This window comes from Martes martes (assembly GCF_963455335.1).
Source record: "Martes martes genome assembly, chromosome: 5".
Classification (NCBI taxonomy): Eukaryota; Metazoa; Chordata; class Mammalia; order Carnivora; family Mustelidae; genus Martes; species Martes martes.
This window is the reverse complement of record NC_137892.1, coordinates 20,690,955-20,713,037: the sequence shown is the minus strand read 5'-3', so window position 1 is coordinate 20,713,037 and position 22,083 is coordinate 20,690,955. Positions and strand designations below refer to the sequence as shown.

Genomic DNA, 22,083 nt, shown 5'->3' with positions numbered 1-22,083 from the left:
TAAAAGTTTGGAAGCTAGCATCTGGCTCAGCACACCAGAAAATCAAATTAATGTATTTCTGGTAGTTTTCCCTAGAAACTACAATGTCTGGCTAGTGTGAAGTCAGAAAACCATTTTTCAAAACAATTTTCAAAACAATAAAGGTCAGGAAATCTCAGTGGACTGAGTTCCAGACTACCAAGATTAATCTCAGCATCTTAAACTGAGATTTTGCTATTATCTTTTGGAACTTAAATGATTTGTTTTCTAATCTTCAATGAGAATGTGAAAGATGAACACTATTATACGGTTGACAGACTTCTAAAATGTTGCTTTTAAAATACATATATATAGGGCGCCTGGGTGGCTCAGTGGGTTAAAGCCTCTGCCTTCAGCTCAGGTCATGATCCCAGGGTCCTGGGATCGAGTCCCATGTCTGGCTCTCTGCTCAGCGAGGAGCCTGCTTCCCTTCCTCTCTCTCTGCCTGCCTCTCTGCCTACTTGTGATCTCTGTCTGTCAAATAAATAAATAAAATCTTTAAAAAAAATACATATATATATAAAAACTGTACCATAATTTAAATGAACTCAAGTAATCCTTTAAAATTTTGGAGGATTATGGATTAAACTTTTTTTTAAGAATTTTTATTTACTTGTGTGACAGACAGCACAAACAGGCAGAGTAGCAGGCAACGGGAGAGGGAGAAGTAGGCTCCCCGCTGAGCACGGAGCCCAATGCGGGGCTCAATTTCAGGACCCTGGGATCAGGACCTGAGCTGAAGGCAGTCACCCAACCAACTGAGCCACCCAGGCTTCCCTGGATTAAATGTTCTTGTCTAGAAAAAAAAAATATTAGTTAGATACATAACCACCTCCCATCATATATATCTTATAATTTTGTTTTAGGAATTACCATTTAAAAGTCCAACTGGTATTAAGTTGAAGTGGTCCCTCTCCTCCCTCACCCCTAAAAGCAGCCTTTTAGAGTTCAGTACATTTCTACCTGTAATGGCATTCTCAAAAGTTCTGGAGTCTGAAATTCCAACATATTCTGGAATCGGAGTCTACTGAACAGCCGGAAACAAATCCCAGGTCTGCATCTCCCTGCCCTTAAAAGTGAAATAAAAAATTAAGCTTCAAACAAGGAATAAAGACTAGACCACAGCAACTCTAAAAGTAGTCTGCTTTGGGAGACAGAGCAATGGACCCCGGGCCGGGACAGCTGACTGTGATTCCCTCCTGAATCCTTCCAGAAGGCACGTCACTCGTCTGGGCATCATCCATAAAAACTTACGAATGACACCTACCTGATACATCTACTAAGGTAATGATAAAAACAAATTCATAAGTGACATACACATGAAAGTGAGTAAAAACAATGAAAAAATACATGGTAATTGACATTTCATCTGCTTTACTCAAATGACACAAGCACCATGCACAAGCCCACAGCTCAGAGCTGTGCAAAGTAAGCATTACACAACTCCAGGGAGTGGCAGTTCCTGTCACCAAAGAGACTTGTATCACTTTCTGGGAAGTAGGAGAGAAATATCTTGAAGAAAAGCAGCCTCTCCTCATTTTCCCCAGAGTCACTGTATCAGCTAATGGCCAGGCTGAACATGCTAAGCAACAGAGATCCAGAAATATCCCTCCCATCACAAAGCTACAACACACTGTGCTACAAGTGACAAAATGAGACGTTGGACTACTGCTTCCTTCATCAGTACTGTCCTCACTATCAACCCATCTGCTTTCCCTCCTACCCAGCCTTCTCTGAGACATTTCCATCCTTCACCAGTCCTTAAATGTCGATGTTCCTGTGAGGCTGGACCCCAGCCCTCTGCTCTCCTAGTCCATCCTCGCTCCCAAATGGATCGTAATTATCCTCCTGACTTTAATTTTCATCCACTGAGATCTCTTCACCCTAACCCTACACCCATACTTCAGAAGCCTCTTAGCTCCACTTGGATTTTCTAGGCAACCCAAGCTCAATAAAAGCAAAGATTAATTCTTCTCACCAACATAACCGCTATTCCCATTTCCCCCGACAAGGGCACCACCATCCACACAAGTTTCTAAGACAGACACCTGTATGACATCCTATTGTCATACTATTCCTTGCCCCTGGACACACTCTTGCCCCAATACTGCTCTCCTTAATATCTTCTAATACCGCTATCACAATCCAGACTATTGTCATCTCTCCCTTTTTGTAAATTCCAAGTATTAAAGAAAGAGCCTCCTACTGCGTCCTCCTGCCATCAGTTTTGTCTCTACCAATTCATTCTTCAAAGAGATGAAAGAATACCAAAATCATGCCATCCTTTGGTTTATTAAGAAGAAAAAGAGAGAGGAAACACAAAATGATCCTTAAGGACATGTCCACAACTTACTCATTTTTTCACTATTCTCCTCTAAACTCCATCCAGACAACTTTGTTGTTCACTCTTGCCTGTAAGCCTTTGTGCATGCCTCGCCTTTGCTAGGAAAGTCTTTTCAAAACACCTCTTCATTTGTATTTATCTCAGATTCTACCCTCACTCCTCCAGAAGCATTATCCAGTTGTAGCACAAATCACATGGTATTAAAATTGCTTACTTTACTGGATTCCAGGATGGACTGCACCACTCCCCCACCACAAACTTGACTCATCAGACTACAGTTTATTCATCGTCGCATCCCTAACACTTGCACAGTACTGGCTGTCAAAAGAAATAGGCTGAAAAAAAGACAAGGAAAATTCCTACAATTTCTGATTTTCCTCCCAGATAACATACGATTAAGAGGTAAACACAATTAAGAAGTAAACACGATGAAGAGATGGAATATTACTAACTAACTTCAGCTAGTGTTATCATGCCACACCCTATCATAGGAAAACAACTGGTACGGTAATAGCAAAAGCCTTCAAGAACATTCTATGAAATTATAAAGTACAGAAATAATGCAGCCACCAGCTTCAGCACATGAGCCACTATTTTAAAGTTAGTATCAGAGGGGCGCCTGGGTGGCTCAGTGGGTTAAAGCCTCTGCTTTCGGCTCGGGTCATGATCTCAGGTTCCTGGGATCGAGCCCCGCGTCGGGCTCTCTGCTCAGCAGGGAGCCTGCTTCCTCCTCTCTCTCTGCCTGCCTCGCTGCCTACTTGTGATCTCTGTCAAATAAATAAATAAAATCTTTAAAAAATAATAAATAAATAAAGTCAGTATCAGATGTTTTCCTATTAACATGCAAGAAAAATTAGTCAAATGATTACTGATAAATAGAATACTTTTAAATCTTCCCTTTTTTAAAAAGAAAAATGCAAGCGCATACTAAAATAAATAACCAAACTACAAAAAAAATGAAAATTAAATCCTCCTTCCTTCAAAGAGTTCCACAAATCCTCCTTCTCAAAGTCAATAATTGTTTTTTAATGTTTCTCTCAAATCTGTCAATGCATTTCTGCCCTAAATATATATATACATATATATATATTTAGTTAGCACTATACATATATATTATATATATATTTAGTTAGCACTATACATATATATTAAGTACAAATACTATAGATGCATGTTGTACACCTTACTTTTTTCAATTAATAATATATTCGGAGAACTCATTGCACATAACAATACATACATATACATCTTTCATCGTAATAGTCTAATATACCATTGCACAACTATCGCATAATTTATTTAACTACAAAACTTCCAGAGAGTTCACTATTACAAATAGTGCTGCGGAAAACATTCTTCAACACACGTCTGGGCACATGCACAGGTACACTCAGGATAAACTAGGAGACGTGGAATCCACCGGCAAAAGGGAGATTTGGATAAACAGTTTCAAACTGTCCTCTGAAGAAGTCACAGCAGTTTACACTCCCGTCAGCAAACTATGAAAGCTTACTGGCCCACGCTTTGGCCAACTCTGTTGTAGGTACTGTTAAACATTTTCATCAATGCCAATCTGGTGATAAGCAAAAAAATTTTCTCATTAATTTGCACTTATTCTGGCATATATGAGGTGGTGTATGTGAGGTTAATGTGTTGGTCTTTATGAACTGATTTTAAAGAGTTTTTTGCATAATATAGCAATTAGCCCTTTGTCCTATACTGCAAATGTTTAAAATATTTTCCTTTCAATTTTGTTTTTTAAGTTTCTTACATCTTCTGAGGACAGATTATACTAGTCAAAAATTTTTAACATAACCTGAATTCAGCTTTTAAAGAAAATATTGAAACGGCTTGCCTTGCAAAAACAATGTAAGAATTAAGACTAACATGAAAATGTTAACATTTTATATAGAAAGCAGAATATACATTAAATATGTAATACATATCAAAATGTTTCCATTTTATAGGCAATTGAGTGAATGAATGTACATTAAATATACATTACCTGCCTTTTCGTTGTATGGCACTAGCTTTGGAAATCCACACCATTTTTAACATTGTAACAAAATTCAGTGCATCAAAGGATTTCTGTAATATTTAAGTTATCTTCATATTAAAACTTTTATAAAAGGTGTTTAAGAAGAAATAGCAAGAAGTATTATGAATATATTTTAACATGCCAAGTTTAATTCGAGGCCCCTTTAGATTAGATATTTAGGATGGGGCACAGATTTAAAAAAAAAAAATCCCCATCTCTGGTTACAAACATTCTAAGTAAAAAGAATGAAAAATAAACTCAGAAGAGCTATAAAAACTTCCTCATTCCCTGCCTTGCTTAGTTATTTGTTCCTCTCTGCTACACTTGAATAACAGCAGTCAGTACTCATAGACATCAAGACTGAAGAAAAATCTATTCTCTTGAGGTCATTTCCCATCAGATTTCTATCACCACGAAGAATAGGAATGATCAGGGAAAGAACGTTTCTAAAATATGTGCCAGGGAGCTGATCTGGAGGAATAACAATAATCACTGAACCAATCCTAACCCCAAAGTGAAGAATTGTTACTCCTTTCCATTTTAACCCCTGCTGAGCTACGAACAGTTAGCCTAACCAGAATGTTGTAAAAGAGAAAGAACCATTATTACCTCTATATTCCCTAAACAATCTAAAGCCAAAATTTACTGTAGAGATTTTAAAAGAATGCATTCCTAACTAAAATATACACTTAATCATTCAGTGACTTATACTTTCCCTTTCATAAAATAACTAAATAGAGCAAATACAAATGTGTTCTTATAATAGTTTAATTATGGGATTTTTAGAAAAGATGCTACTTATGTGGTTTTTAGTAGAATGTCATATTTGTCAGTTTTGTATGTAAAATAACTTCTGACACTACCATCATGTTCCAAACCGTGGTTTACTTGATAAATGACACCCATAGGAATTAATTTCTAAGATTCAAAATCCACTTTAGATAAAAATCCAACTTTAGATAATCAGGGAAATAAAATCTGAATTTTCATTGACTTACCATTCAGACTTTTAGTGATAATATTCATCATTAACCTCTGATAAAAAAATAAAACATATCTCTTCTTTATAGTACCCAACTATACTGAAATGTCCAAATTTTATAATAAAGTTTTATTTTCTGTAAGATATTCCTAAAAATTACATTGAAAACATTAAAAAGCAATTAACAAATTTTTCCCACATTAAAACATGATCATTTCTATCCACTAGAACAAACATCATTTGCTTTCTACAATATAGAGTAGAGTACAGTATCTTTCCTTGAAAATCAACCACCTCATTCACTTTCCATTCTTTCCGTGAAAGGATCCACCAAAGTGAAGGGTATTGAGAACTGCTGAGCATCCCAGTGCTAACAGAAAATAAATATTGTCTTTTCTTTATATCTGGGCCAGCAGTAAATATTTTAGCCTTTGTAGAGGGTCACTGTTGCAACTCCTCCAGTTGCAGTGTGAAAGCAACCACAGACAAGAGAGAAAAGAGTGAACAGGGCAGTGTTGCGGTGAAATTTATTTTTATAAAAGCAGGTGCTGGGCCCGTGTGGCTGCTAAGTGGCACCTGCTGAAGTCTGGTCTGACTGCTCGCACTGTCTCAGGATCGTTCTCTTGAACGAAATGTCTTTTGAATACCCACGACATGTGGAGCCCCGGAGATTAACTCTGAACAAGAGGGACATGTTCTATGCCCATATGTAGAAGGAAAGAAGGAAAGCATACAAAACATGTAATCCAATTCCAATACGGTGACAAAACCTTCAGTGTAATTAGCCAACCCTTTACATTCTTCCTAGTATTTAATCAGCAGAAGCTAGTTTGTTTTGTTTTTTATTTTTGTATAATCTGTTACAATAACTAGATCCTACATTCTGAACTGCTTATGGTAAAATATTCACTTTGGGGAAATCAACAATTACTATGTTAAATTCATGCAGAACCATCTTCTCATTAAAATGAATCATAAAACCATTTATTGGAATGTAAATTAACCCTCTTCATTTAAACAAAATACAACTTATCCACACATACCTCTTTCACCTTACCAGAATCAATAACAAAGACAACATCGTTGACTGTGATGCTGGTTTCAGCAATATTGGTGGAAAGGATCTGCAAGGGGATGTTACATCACAGTTAATATGAATACAGGACCAATGGCTATTGAAATGGATGAAAGAAAACTGTATGAAGCTTACTATTTTTCGAACACCGGCAGGTGGGTTTTTTAATACTTTCTTTTGATCTGACGTTTGCATATTTGAATGAAGCATAAAGACTTGGTATCTGTTGACAATGGAAAGGGAAAAATACACTATGGTACCTATCAGTTACTTAGAGCAACAAATATAAAACTTTAGCTTTTACCTATGTGTGTTGTCAGCAAACCGCTTGTCATCAAACAGGATGCGATCCCTCAGTCCAACAATTTCATCATATCCAGGTAGGAAAATTAATATTGCACCTTGGAAAACAAGGATTTTTTTTTTTTTTTTAATCACATCTCGGGGCAGCTGGGTGGCTTAGTTAAGCAGCTGCCTTCAGTGCAGATCATGATCCTGGGGTCCTGGGGAAGCCTGCTTCTCCCTCTCCCTCTACCCCACCCCCTGCTCCTTCTCTTTCTCTGTCTCCCTTTCAAATAAATAAATCTTTTAAAATAAATAAAATAAAATATTAAATCTCTGGCTTTACAAACCAGAAACTATTGACAGGCCCACCTATGATGAGCTATATCACTAGTTTTCAAATACTGATAAAGTGTAATACTTAGGACACTTAAGAGATTACTTATGCAGTACAGCCAATGGAATTCTGTAAACATCTGTACACACAAAATATTATCTTGGAAATTGAAGTACACTTTGCTATTCGAGTTATTTTAGACAATACTCATTTACCAGCATCGCAACCATGACAGATATTGTAAAGAAGGTGCATGATCAAATCCAAGTCTACTTTTTCATCATCAAAACTGTGATGATAAGCTTTCAGGAGCTCTCTGTCTTCTGCACTGAGGTCACTTCCGTTTGTGTGAACCAGAGAACTTTCATCTAGATTTCCAAACTCCAGTGAAGCACTTAAAAAAAAGAAAAAAAAATGACCAACTCAATTTTCATCAAAAACAGTAATCCTTTAAAGTCAGTGATTCCCATGATGTCCTTCTTTAAATTTTGAATATACCCTAAGGAGGGTAAATGACATTTAACGTCCTAGCTACAATTCATGTTTTGGCATACACCTACATTATCCAAAGTAAAATCTATCAATAAGTGCTTTTCGAAAACACAATCTGAAGACAGTTCTCCAAAGAAAATACACAAATGGCCAATAAACACATCGAAAAGATGTTCAACATCATTATGCATCAGAGAAGTGAAAATCAAAACCACAGTGAGATACCACTTCACACCATTAGGATGACGATATAATCAAAAGACAGAAGATAACATGTGTTAAAGAGGGTGTGGAAAAATTGTAACCATCATACATTGTTAGTGGGAACATAAAATGATGATGTCACTTCGAAAAACAATGTGGCCATTCCTCAAAATGTTAAACACAGTGTTACCAGATGCCCCAGCAATCCCACCCCTAGGTTTATAAACAAGAGAAATGAAAATATATTTTTACATAACTGGTGGACACAAATGTTCACACCAGTATTATTCATAACAGACAAAAAGCAGAAACCACCCAACTGAAGAATGGTTAAACAAACTGTGATCTAGCCACAGAGCAGAGTATAACTCAAGTCAGAAAGAAAGGATGTTACATGAATGAATGAACCTTGAAAACACTATGCTGTGACAGAAGCCGATCATAAAAGGACCACGTATTATATCATTCCACTTAGATCAAGTGTATGGAATAGACAAATCTACAGAAACAGGAAGCAGACTAGTTGCCTAGGGCTGGAAGAGCTGGGGAAGATGAGGAGTGCCTGCTAATGATTACAGGAATTTTTGGGGGGTGGTGATGAAAATGTTCTCAAAATTATTATCATAATAACTGCATAACATGGGGGCACCTGGGTGGCTCAGTTGGTTGAGCGTCCAACTCTTGGTTTCAGCTCAGTTCATGATCTCAGGGTCATTGAGATCTGTACTCAGTGCAGAGTCTGCTCAAGATCTCCCCCTCCTCCTCCTTCTGCCCCTCCCCCTGTTTGCCCTCTCTTAATAAATAAATAAAATCTTGAAAAAAAATTCATAACATCGCAAACACACTAAAAGCCACTGAACTGTACACTCAAAAGGATGAATTACATGGTTGTGAACTTTATCTCAATAAAGCTTAAAACGCACAAACCTTTGATCATCATTTGTACTTTTTTAATAGGTTGTTTCTAATTGTTCACTCTTATAAACAATACTCTGAAGCCGAGTCTACATTTAAAACAATTCTACAGGTGCCAGCTTAACATGACTGCCAATTTGGTTATTCCATATTAAAAGCAGATTGATTATGCTTTCTTCCAAAAGCCCTAAATCAGCATAAATTACTGAAATAACAGCTTGCTTTTTCATCCCATATGTAAAATTGTAACCTTCTGCCATCACTAGTAACTATCACTAAGATTTCTAAGAAGTTCAGTTCTGCCCAATTTCTTCCAAAGAGCTTAGCAGAAAAATAACTAAACCTGCTTTCAATAGGGAAAATATCAAAATTCTAACTGCAGTTATTTTAAATTTTAAGATTCATTTTAAAACATCCCAAGTTGGGACGCCTGGGTGGCTCAGTTGGTTAAGCGGCTGCCTTCGGCTCAGGTCATGATCCCAGCGTCCTGGGATCAAGTCCCGCATCGGGCTCCTTGCTCCACAGGGAGCCTGCTTCTCCCTCTGCCACTGTGTCTGCCTGTGCTCGCTCTCTCTCTCTCTCTCTGACAAATAAATAAATAAAATCTTTAAAAAAAAAAAAAAAACATCCCAAGTTTTTTGTTTTCTTACTTCTTAACAGGTAAATGAAGAGGGTACAATGTCCTTTGTTTAAAGCTCTAACTATAGGACCCCCTGGGTGGCTCAGTCAGTTAAGCATCTGCCTTCAGCTCAGGTCATGATCGCAGGGTCCTGGGATGGAGCCCCATAAGCAGGAAGCCCACTTCTCCCTCTCCCCCTGCCCCCCCCCAACTTTCTCCCTTGTTCTGTGTTCTTCCTCTCTCTCTCAAATAATCTTTAAAAAAATAATAAAGCTCTAACTTTATCAATTATCAATAATCCTGCAAACATCATAAATTTAATTTTAAACATTTGAAATTTATAATTGATGATGTCATGATCTGCAGAATAAAAAGAAAGCCCAGTTAGGCAGGATAATTAGAATACTATCCAGATAACTGCTACTTGATAATCTGTAGTGTCTACTGAGCTATTCCTAGCACCCTAAGAACATCTAGAACATTCAAAGCATTAATGTCAAAAAGGACTGCAAGTTCTGGGTGCTATTATTGAAATGACAACAAAATCTGGCATACCATAATTAGCATTTGAGTCTGTTAAGAACTTTGTGACTCTAAACTTCATTATCATTTAATGAAATTAAAATAACAAGACTAACTTCATACTTCAAACATTCACTTCACCTGAGACTATTATCTATAGAATAAAATCCAAAACCCCAACCCAAATAAAACATTTTTATATTCTTGTGTAAAAGATATTTTAGTATATTTTAACTTCAGATTCATTTTTACCTTTTTTGATTTTTATAGGTTGAAAACAAAGTGCTATCAATGTATTATAAAACATATTTTCTTTGGATATATTTTCTTTCAAAATTACCTTTTTCTTTTCTTTAGATATTTAATCTAAGATCTACATATCTATCTAAATATCTAACCTAACTTTAGCCTTTAATTACCTTTAATTACCTAAATAAACGATTTGTTTCATTGGATTTGAAAGTATTGTCCGAATCTTTTTTTTTTAAGTCAAATTTACACATTTATGATCTCATCCATATGTGGAAATTAAGAAACAAGACAGAGGATCATAGGAAGAGAGGAAAAAATAAAACAAGATGAAATCAGAGACAGAGATAAACCATAAGAGACTTTTTTTTTTAAGATTTTATTTATTTATTTGTCAGAGAGAGAGAGGGAGAGAGGGCACAGGCAGACAGAATGGCAGGCAGAGGCAGAGGGAGAAGCAGGCTCCCTGCTAAACAAGGAGCCCGATGTGGGACTCGATCCCAGGACAGGACGCTGGGATCATGACCCGGGCCGAAGGCAGCCACTTAACCAACTGAGCCACCCAGGCATCCCCCATAAGAGACTCTTAATCGTAGAAAACTAAGGGCTCCTGTAGGGGAGGGGGTTTAAGGGATGGGGTATCTGGGTGACAGACATTAAGGAGGGCACGTGATGTAATGAGCACTGGGTGTTATACAAGACTGATAAATTACTGACCTCTACCTCTGAAACTAATAATATATTACATGTTAATTAACTGAATTTAAATTTTTAAAGAAAAAGAAACTAAAAAAGAAAAATAAGATGATGGGCACCTGGGTGGCTCAGTGGGTTAAGCCTCTGCCTTCAGCTCAGGTCATGATCTCAGGGTCCTGGGATTGAGCCCTCCATCGGGCTCTCTGCTCAGCGGGGAGCCTGCTTCTCCTCCTCCCTCTGTCCCTCCCGCCTGCTCACGCTTGCTTTCCCTGTCTCTCTCACTAGAGAGACATGCACACACACACACTCTCTCTCAAATAAAATCTTGAATATATGAATAAGTTCTAAAACAAACAAACAAACAAACAAAAAACCTGATGAATCACTGAACTCTACCTCTGAAACTAAAAACACACTGTATGTTCATTAATTGAATTTAATTTTTAAAAAAAGAAAAAAAAATGTGTCAGAGGGTGACAGGTCCTACAGACAAAAGGAAAAATAAAGTAGGTTGAGAAGGATCGACAGCACAAGAAGGTAAACTACAACAACAAAATAAATTTAGGTAGCCCTCATGAACATAAAATCTGAATAAAGATTTGTGTTCTGTTCCTGTTTTATAACACATTGTTTCTGTTTTATGAGTATTTTCTACTAGCTTTTGAAGTTTTCTTCTGATTACTGATGCGCAGCCCATCAAAGTTCTAGGGTTTTTTGTTGCTATTGTTTGATCGTGGGTACTTTTCCCTTCAAAGATGCCTGGCAGTTTGTTCATCTTCAAAGATGTGCTCGATGGGCCCCAAGCCCAAAGCTTCACGTGGCTTAATTTTTTAATGAACTTCCCACTTCCTGCCAAGGTAGGGAAGGGAGATCTCAGCTAATGGCAGGAGAGGTGGGAATCTGGAATTCTGAATGTTCCTCAGAGAGAATTTCAATCAATTCTGGGTGGGGTTTTTTTTTGAACCTCTAAGAAGCTAAAATGAGCTGGTTTCTCACTGGCACTTACTTCCCTGCACTGAGCTTTCTGTTTTCTCAGCTCTGCTAAGTCAAACACCACTGATCCATTAGCCTTCTATTACCCAAAAGTTTACTCCTATCTTCCACCATTGCTATGTCCTCTTCCAATCTCTTCGACTTTGTCAGCTTACACATTTTATATTCCTTCCTTACCATTTCAATGAGGTTTTAGGAAAATGCAAAGATAAATTACATGTGTTGTATCTACTATGTTTAACTGAAAATCCCCCTTCTACTTTGCAAAATGAAATAAAATAAAGTATTATAACACTGGATCTTACTGGCACCCTACTAAAAAAAAAAAATAACAAAATCAGACAAAAGTTCCTCAGAATTCAAAAAAGAAAATCTCTGCATAAGAGACTATAGCCTACCTTGTCATATGCTGTCATTTACATGGCTAAGCCTTTAAAAAAGACATTAGGGTTAATTAAACACAGTATAAAGTTTTACCTGTATGATTCTAGAAGATCCACTATTTCAGTCTGTCCAAAGTGTTTGGCCCAATCTAAAGCCATCCTGCCAAAATTCAAAGAGATCAAATTTTAAATAAATTAATAAGTAAATAAAATAAAAAAATTTTAAAAGAGATCAAATTTAGACAGAGAAATAATGTTCTCAAATTTATAAAATGAGTCAAAGGATTCATTCACCCATTAGAGATGGACCAGGAATTATTACACGATAGCTTTTAGTACAAAGACAAACATAAGAAATCAAAACCGGTATGCGGAGCTGTACAGAGAGAGACATAGCAAGAAGGGATGCGGTTTATAATTACCAGCCATTCGATGCTTTACTGTGAATGTTGGCTCCCATGCTAATTAACTGCTCTACTTGACTTGAAAAACCTCGCCCTGCAGCAACCATGAGGGCTGTTGCACTGGTCTCGCTATGCCTGTAATCAACTAAAGCAAGGAAAAGACAAATGCAGGTTATATTTCCAAACTTTTAAATCATTTTCATTCCTTTTTAACTTAAATGAAAGAAATGAGTGTCAGGACAATCAACCTGGGACTGGCTCCTTCATCCAACAACACTGTAACAGTATTACATTACCCTGGATGCAGATCTATTATTAACGCACCCTAAGTCTAAACAGGATGGAAGAGGTACAACCATTTGGAAGGTAGGAGAACAAGGGATAGTCGCTCAGCTGTCTCAAGCTCACCAGGGTAATGAGAACGGAAGAGGAAGGCTAGTAACTTGCAGAACCCTTAAATAATCTTCCTAGCCTAGATATTGTCTTGCTCACCAAATGATAAGATATAATTAAAGAATTAAAAGTTAAGGTTCATCAGTAACTGGAAAAGAATGCTTAAGACTGCAAATGCAAAGTCCAAGACCATTTTTTGTTGTTCTTGTTTTGCTTTTATTCCCCCATCATTCCAGACTGTTACTTTCTGAGATGCTTAATGGAAATAACATTGGCAGAAAGTTTACTTACCATAAAAGCCCTCCATGAGAAAAATAATTAAAGTTCTACTGAATTTAATTTCCTTCCTAGAATATATTTCTCAAGAAATGCAATGTATTATAATCACTTAGCACTGGTCTGCTTAAATTACAAAATTGGTGATTTTAAAAAGAAATCATCACTGAAAAAAAAAAACTCTGCAGTAAAATTTAAGATAATCGTAAATGGGCAATTTTAATTTTCCATAGATACCCAATCATCCTCAGTGTTTAATAATACTCTAAAACTTGGTAACCATTATTAATATAAGTCAGTGGTTCTTCAAGTGGGGAGGGCTTACAACAGAATTACCTCAGGTTCCTTACTTCTGAAACCACAGATAGCCAGGACTGACTCCTAGATTCAGAGTCAGTAGGTGTGGGATGGTCAGGCACACGTAGTTTTAAAAAGGACTGAAAAGATTATGATCTATATTCACTATATGAGAATTACTGCTTCAGCTGAATATTTGTTTGATAGCCTTGGAGAAAAGAACCAAAATGTGTGTATTTTGAGCAGCAGGGTATGACTAAGTGTGGGTGTTTTAAAACATCCCCCAATTCTTTAGTACTCCTCCCTTCCAGAGTTAGAGTCTAAGTTCCCTTCTTGAGTATGAGCTAAACTAAATGACTCACTCTAAAAGGTACCTATGGCTTCCTGCTTGCTTTCTCTCCTTCTTTTGACTCACTCACTCAGAAAGAAGCCAGCTGCCACATCCAGGGAAGATAAAGACAGCCAGCCCTGTGAAGGGGTCTGGATGACAAGACCTGAGGCCTTCTGCCAAAAGAGGAGACGAGACGACCTGAGGCCTCTTGCCAATAGCCGCATGAGTGAGCCTCTCGGAAGCAGATCCTGCAGCTCCCGTGAACCTTCAGACAACCAAAGCCTCAGACAAGAGCTCCACTACTACTTTATCAGTCACTAGAAGCCAGAACCAGTCTCAGATTCTTGAGTCTCGGAAACAATGTGAGACAACAAATGATTGAGGTTGCTAAGGCTGGGAATCATTCATTTGTCATGCAACAACAGAGGACTAGGACAGTAAGCATGACAGAGAATGCCTGTCTCACTAATTACTAGCTGCTTCTACAGGATTCCATGGAGAAATTGAGGGCATTAAAAAGAAACCTGCAAAGTAGGAGGTTTCCTGGATTACATGAAGTATTTTCAACTCTGGTGCCAATTAAGGGTTGAGATTTTAGAAGAGAAATAAAAAGATGGGAAGTCAGTAACTGTTCAAAGAGCTACCATAGCATTTTGTTTACTTCACATAGCTTCAGACATTAGAATCTTGCACTCTAGGGATGCCTGGGTGGCTCAGTTGGTTAAGCATCAGGGGTCCTGGGATCGAGTCCCACACTGGGCTCCTTGCTCAACAGGGAACCTGCTTGTGCTCTCCATCTCTCTTTCTCCCTGACAAATAAATAAATAAATAAAATCTTTAAAAAAAAAAAAAATACTGCACTCTAGAAAACATCCAGTGAGAGAGGCCTGGGTAGCTCAGTCGGTTAAGCATCTGCCTTCAGCTCAGGCCATGATCCCTGGGTCCTGGGATGGAGCCCCACATCAGGCTCCCTGCTCAGTGAGGAGTCTGCTTCTCCCTCTGCCTGCTGCCTCCTCTGCTTGTCCTCTCTATTTCTCTCTCTGACAAATAAGAAAATAAAATCAAAAAAAGGAAGGAAGGAAGGAAAGAGGGAAAGAAGGAAGGAAGGATAAAGAAAATGTCCAGTGAAACACTTATAAAGATGAGTGGCCCAGAGACACCTAGCTGGCTCCGTCAGTAGAGCATGTGACTCTGATCTTGGAGTTGTAAGTTCGAGCCCCATGCTGGGTATAGAAATTACTTAAAAACAGGGGCACTTGGGTGGCTCAGTGGGTTAAAGCCTCTGCCTTCAGCTTGGGTCCTGGGTTCGAGCCCAGCGTCAAGATCTCTGCTCAGTGGGGAGCCTGCTTCCTCCTCTCTCTCTCTGCCTACCTCTCTGCCTACTTGTGATCTCTGTCTGTCAAATAAATAAATAAAACTTTACGGGGCGCCTGGGTGGCTCAGTGGCTTAAAGCCTCTGCCTTCCGCTCAGGTCATGATCCCAGAGTCCTGGGATCGAGCCCCACATCGGGCTCTCTGCTCGGCAGGGAGACTGCTTCCCTTCCTCTCTCTCTGGCTGCCTCTCTGCCTACCTGTGATCTCTGTCTGTCAAATAAATAAATAAAATCTTTAAAAAAATAAATAAATAAATAAATAAATAAATAAATAAAACTTTAAAAAAAAAAGAAATTACTTAAAAACAAAATCTTTAAAAGAGAAAAAAGAGATTAGGAACCTGGATCCATAGGATGATGACATCAAAGTAATAGCCTAGTATACACTAGAGAAATATCTAGGAAGAAGGTCAAGAATAGGGTGCCTGGGTGGCTCAGTTGGTTGAGAAACTGCCTTCTGCTCAGGTCATAATCCTGGAGTCCCGGAACGGAGTCCCATATCGGACTCCCTCCCTGCTCGGTGGGGAGTCTGTTTCTCCCTCTCCCCCTCCCCCTTCTCATGCTCTCTCTCTCATTCTCTTTCAAAAAAAAAAATACATTAATGCTTCATAAATATATAAATATTTTAAAGCAACATGCCTCAGAGCTCAAATTTTCTTAACTTTCAATTAAGATGGCTAAGCTTTTTTCTGTGGGAGAAAAAAAAGACTGCCAGAAAACTGGAGATGAACAATACCCACGTTTCCAAATACAAAAAATTTCAAAATACAGATAGATTATTTAATAACCAATAAGCTGGAAAAAAGTAGAGCAATAGAAACCAAAATAAATTTACAAAGAATAAGAAAGACCATGGGGCGCCTGGGTGGCTCAGTCGGTTAGGCATCTGCCTTCAGCACAGGTCATGATCCCAGGCTCCTGGGATCAAGTCCTGCATCGGGCTCCCTGCTCAGTGGGGAGTCTGCTTCTCCCTCTGCCTACTGTTCTGCCTTTATGTGCTCTCACTCTCTCTCTGCCAAATAAATGAACAAAAATCTTTAAAAAAACAAAAACAAGAAAGGCCAAAAGATCTCCCTTTCCTTCTTAAGAGGTTTGCTAGATTAGTAGATGAATGGAATTATAACCACTTGAACAACCACACCCAAATGTTGACCTAAACCATACACAGCACTTGGTCAGTGATCCAGGCCTCTTGAGTTCATAAACTGAGAAAGTTTATTAATATATTAGGTAACAATTAGACGGCTGGGGGGGGGGGGGGAGGGAGTTGTGAAACAAAAGCAATGGGCCAAATCTAATTATGAGATTTGAAAAGAACAAACAGAAAGTCTTAAACTCAAAAAAAAATCAGAACAAGTAAATGATGGGAGGGATTCATTTAATAAAATTAGTTATTAAACAAAAAAAAGAACTAGAAGAAGTTTCAAAGGCGGTATGAATCAGTAAGACAATGTGGATGGCAAAGAGCTATACTGACCACAGGTAAAAAGTAGAGGTTTTTAGGCTGATTGACCTACTCAACCTGAAGGCAGTCATTAAGATTAACACTCGGCACAGGACAGCATGCTTTTTAAAAAGGGACAAACTCCACATAACCAGAGAAGGCAGACAACGGCAGGAGAAGACTAAACCGCATCCCATGTTAAAGACAAACAGACGAAGTCAGGTCTGGTCAGCCCAGAAAATGAGAAAGCAGGAAGAATAACTATCTTCATACCCGAAGGTCTGTCAGGCATAAGCAGATACTAAATCTCCTCATTATCACCCCAAAGGCAGAAGAGGGTAGAAGCTATATAGGTAGATTTCACTTCACTCTTCAGAACATACAAAAAAATTAGCGGTTAAAAGACACCAAATTTGAAAAAAGTGTCCCAAAGGAAGGTAGTGAGCTTCCTATCACTAAACATATTCAAATAGATGAATCATTTGGTAGGATCCTTAGAAGTTGTATTATTTTTCAACAAATATTTATTGGGCACTTGCTACAAAACCTCTGGAGATAAGAGATGAGTAAAACAAATGAGGTTTCCACCCTCGTGTCGTTTACATTCTAGTGGATGAGACAGAGTAAGAGAGTAAGAATAAAAATATACACTGTCAGGTAATGAAAGTACAATAGTGGATAATACAGTGGGGTACGGAGAAGAGTGAGAGAAGGGCCCAATTTCAGTAAAATGACCCCAAAGAGGCCTTGCTGAGAAGGCAAGACCCAAGCAGAGACCTACATGAAGTAGACGTTGGGCTGCATGATCATCTGTGGGGACGGCACTCCACACACAAGAAACAACCAAAGCAAAGGCCCCCAGGTCGGAATGTGCTGATACGTGAAGAAGAGCCAGGAGGTAATAGTGGCAAAAGGTCCACAGTCGTAGAAAACGAGGTCCAAAAGGCAGTTAGAGAGACCCAATCAGGGAAAGAGCTCTGATTTTTATTCAAAGTGTAACTGAAAGCCACGGGAAAGTGGAAAGAAGGGAAGTAGCATGATGCCGGTTTTTTTGAAAGGGTAACTCTGACTGTTCTCTGGAGAACAGAACAGAATGACTTAAGAATAAAAGCAGTTCACAGGCTTCAGTAATCATCCTGGGAGGGAAATGTTGGCTTGGACTAGAATGGCAGCAGGAGGAGGAGTGAAATGGGTTCAGATTCAGGATTTAATTAGAAGGTAAAACCGAGACACCTGGGTGGCTCAGTTGGTTAAGCCGTTGCCTTCGGCTCAGGTCGTGATCCCAGGGTCCTGGGATCGAGTCCTGCATCGGGCTCCTTGCTCGGCGGGGAGCCTGCTTCTCTCACTGCCTCTGCCTGCCTCTCTGCCTGCTTGTGTGTACTCTCTCTCTCTCTCTCTGGCAAACAAATAAAATCTTTAAAAAAAAAAAAAAAAAAGAAGGTAAAACTATCAGGACTTGCAAATGGATATATGGAGTATGAAAAAATCAAGAACGGCTTTATGGGGCAACTGAATGGTTCAGTTGGTTAAGCATCTGCCTTCAGCTCAGGTCACGATGCCAGGGTCCTGGAGATGGAGCCCCACATAAGGCTCCCGGCTCAGTGGGGAGTCTGTTTTTCTTTCCCTCTCCCTTTGCCCCTTCCCAGCCATGCACAGCCCACGAGTTCTCTCTCTCAAATTAAATAAATAAAATCTTTTTTTTTTAATGACTTACTTCATGTTTTGTTGCCTCAGCAACCAGGTGAAAATTCAGTTTCAAAAAGTCTGGGATGGCCACGCACATGAATTTTTAAAGAAGTCTACAACTGATTATGATCACTTAAGAAACACTAAGGAAAAGGCAGGTCAGGAGCAAAGTGAGAAGGGAACCAAAAGTTGTTTGGGGCATATCTAGTTTTATTCACCTAACAGACCCCCAAGGGGAGATGTCAAGTGATCAGGTGTACTCAGGTCAGGGGGAGGTCAGGACTGGAACAGTAAAATTAGGAGTCATCTTAAATAAATATTTAAAACTACGACCAGATGAGATCCACATAAGATGTAAGTATAAATAGAAGCAACACCAAAGGACTGAGGCCTGGGCCATTTCATATTTAGAAGTCAGAAAAAAGAGGTAAATTCTGCCAAAGAAACCAAGAAGTTCCAGCAAGGGAGAGAAGAAAGGAGAAAATAAACCAAGCATGGAATATTAGAGGTTAACTGAAGAAAATGTTTCAAGAAAGGTGTGATCAATACTAAGTATAATAAAAATAATGCTGAGAAGTTTAAGTGAGGGGACATCTAAATCCTTTTCAGTACTGATCTTCTGTGGTCTTTTATTCTGTCTTTTGCCTAGAAGCCTTCAGGGCTCTGAAACTGACCTCTGGTTACCAATAGCCACTATAATCAACTAATAATAGGTCATTAGTGAAAACACATCATATGACATAAAGCATATGCATATGAATTTGTACTTGAGCTTATATAATTAAAGGTAGGCTGAAATTCTCCAATTACTAAATACAAAATCCAAAGCAAAGTTATTAACCTTTCTTTTCCTTCCTTTTTTGAAATTGCAAATTACTTAAAAAATCCAAGATATTCCCGTGGGAGGGAAGGGGAGTATATTTATATACACAACACATAAACATAAAAATACTTCTGCACATAACTCATATATTCACAGACTCCATATAACCCTTCTGGAGATAACTGGATTAAGAATCCCAAGATTTAGGGGCACATGACTGACTCAGTTGGTAGAGCATGGGACTCTTAATCTCAGGGTCATGAGTTCAAGCCCCACATTGGGTATAGAACTTAGTTTAAAAAAAAAGAATCCCTGATTTAACACAACAAATATTTATTTATTCGACTATGCTAATAAGATCCCGATTTGTCCACGTGAATAAGTACTCCAAAAGAACAAATTATTGGTTATGAACAAAAAAATGTAGTACATACACTTCAAATTAAACTACACTTCCACTATAAATAACCATAAAAGTAATAAAAATATGTTTTAAGAAATTACACGTACCACTAACATTTTCAGTTAAAATAAGGTGAAAGACCTGAGCGAAGGCATCCACATCTTTATGCAGCCATATGTCAGAGAGACAAGCATCCATTTCCTTTATTAACCATGGTTCAAGGCAATTCACATCTTTTTCTGTCTTTAAAAAAAAAAAAACAAAGATTATAAATTACCTAACAGTTTAACCTTTATGTGCAAAGTATGTGAGATGACCACAATGGCCACAAGAACTACTAAACCACATATTACAGCATCGGCTTTACCATATAAGTTTCTCATCTCAACACAAACATTCCACTTCTAAGACGGTATTTCCTTCTAACATTTATCTTTTATCTGAGAATGAGTTTATAAACAAAGGAGTATGATTCAGTCAAAATATTATCTAAATGTGCTTCTGGCAGAACGCTGTGAAACATACCTACCCCAGTGGTTCTCTCTCCCAGCTGCACACCAGAGGGACCACCCCTTGTGTTTTTCAACACTGATGCCGGGTCCCACCCCACAGCAAGTTCGTTAGAACCTCTGCTGATGCAGGCCACATTCTACAGGGCTTTATAAGTTCCTGAGGTGATGATCATGCACAGCCAGGCTTAAGAAACACTAATTTATTGGTCAAAATGCCATTCGCTGAGCCAGAAGGATGTTCCCCATACTACATAACAACTTTTAAACATTCTGCACAAGCGTTTTTAGGAACATGTAGAGTTCATTTGGACGCATTAGAACTTAAAACATATCTGTTTCGGTGCCTGCATGTGTACCTTCTCATGCTCAAAACAGTTAAACATTCTCTAAAAAGTCCATGGGCCTAGCAATAGTTTGCATTACACTCATCACTAATGCCTACTAAAGAATTCTAAACCAAAATGAAAGACCCAAAGGTGCCTAGGAAACCAGCTAGTTCTATTTTTCAAACAGATTCCATGAAACCCAAGGTAGCAGAGGCCCCACCGACCGATGGGGGTGGACACTGAGGGTGAGCATGCATGTCTTCCATGAAATATGTCATGTGTAAAAAATTCTGTAGCAAAAAAGAAAAGGAGCAGAGAAGAGACTGAGGTCTATAGTATGTAACTGATTTTACAAAGTCACACTGCGGGTTGGTGGATTATGTGCTCTAGTATCAACAGTCCTTCCTCAATTTTCTCTTAACTGAGCTTATCTGCCATTGTTTAGCTCACAGGTTCTTAAACTTTTGAGATGACAAACTATCAGACAATGATAATGTATATGCGTAATATCTATAACTATTTTCCTCAAAAAATTTATTTTATTGAAATAATTTAAACTGAGAATAAAACAATAAAAGATGCTGCATTAATTGCCCCCCAAAAGTACATTAGAAAGTTGTTCTAAGGCCACGTGGGTGGCTCAGTTGATTGAGCGACTGCCTTCAGCTCAGGTCATGATCCTGGAGTCCTGGGATCGAGTCCTGTATTGGGCTCCCTGCTCAGCGGGGAGCCTGCTTCTCCCTCTGACCTTCCCCCTCTCATGCTCTCTCTCTCTCTCTCTCTCATTCTGTCCCTCTCAAATAAATAAAATCTTAAAAAAAAAAAGTTGTTCTGAAAAATATGTTGTAGCCTAAGATAAACTAAGAGAATCACACAGTAGTAATCCAGTAACAATTACAATCTCATGAGATGTTAATTTAAATTGTATGATTTTCACTCAAAGTATCAGTGTGAAACCAACGAGGTCCTACCAACTGGCTGAAGACAGCATCACCACCGTCATCCAATAAATCATACTCTTCAGTCACACTGGGAACTGTTCTCTGCCTCTGAGACTCAGGCTTGAAAGTATTCTCTTGAGCCGAATACCATTCTGTAAGGGTGGTTTGCTGTTTCTCTTCTAAATTAATAACAAAAGAAAGAGTAAGTAGATAAAAGCTTCAATTGGGGGAATATATGCCCTTGTTTAAAAAAATTAAGTGAATTTGAAAAATACTTAAACATTGGCCTAACTTTGAAGTTACTTTTTCAAAATACATTAACAAGAAACATTTAGTAAAATGTGTCACACTAAACCTTAAGGACACAAGAAACTGCTTCAAAACATCTAGTTCACGTTACTAGTGAGAAGTCTACTCCTAAGTGAGTCCAAATTCAAATAACAGTATTTAGCCATACACTAAATACCGCTTAAATCAGTGACTAACATTCATACAGCACTTTGTGAAAACCAGTTTACTGAACTTCTACACAATGCCAGTTACTTGAGATAAAAGTTATACACCATCTTCACCTTCAAAAGTTTAGAGAACTACTAGTTTCATGATCTGCATATTACTGCTTTGGCACTGCTAACTGCTTTTCTTCAGGTGGAGAATCCAAAGAACTTAAGATATCTGGCCAAGGTCATACAGACTGAACAAAGGAATCAAAGCTTGAAGTCAGA

The 22,083-nt window shown here is 38.3% G+C and overlaps 1 protein-coding gene across 2 annotated transcripts in view; it reads right to left on the bottom strand.

Annotated features, from left to right (window-relative positions):
* Positions 1 to 22,083, bottom strand: part of YTHDC2 (YTH N6-methyladenosine RNA binding protein C2) — a 74,790-nt gene that overhangs the window by 27,838 nt on the left and 24,869 nt on the right. For both annotated transcript variants that reach the window (XR_013966843.1, XM_080803888.1), the window contains exons 9-18: positions 21,389 to 21,537; positions 19,687 to 19,822; positions 12,572 to 12,698; positions 12,244 to 12,309; positions 7,292 to 7,470; positions 6,762 to 6,858; positions 6,593 to 6,680; positions 6,426 to 6,506; positions 4,368 to 4,450; positions 982 to 1,087 (exon numbers count right to left, since the gene is read on the bottom strand). Coding sequence is in view for 1 of the 2 variants with exons in the window: in XM_080803888.1 (XP_080660014.1) it covers positions 982 to 1,087; positions 4,368 to 4,450; positions 6,426 to 6,506; positions 6,593 to 6,680; positions 6,762 to 6,858; positions 7,292 to 7,470; positions 12,244 to 12,309; positions 12,572 to 12,698; positions 19,687 to 19,822; positions 21,389 to 21,537 (1,112 nt within the window). In the remaining variant the exon portion in view is untranslated. The remainder of the gene's footprint in view (positions 1 to 981; positions 1,088 to 4,367; positions 4,451 to 6,425; positions 6,507 to 6,592; positions 6,681 to 6,761; positions 6,859 to 7,291; positions 7,471 to 12,243; positions 12,310 to 12,571; positions 12,699 to 19,686; positions 19,823 to 21,388; positions 21,538 to 22,083) is intronic.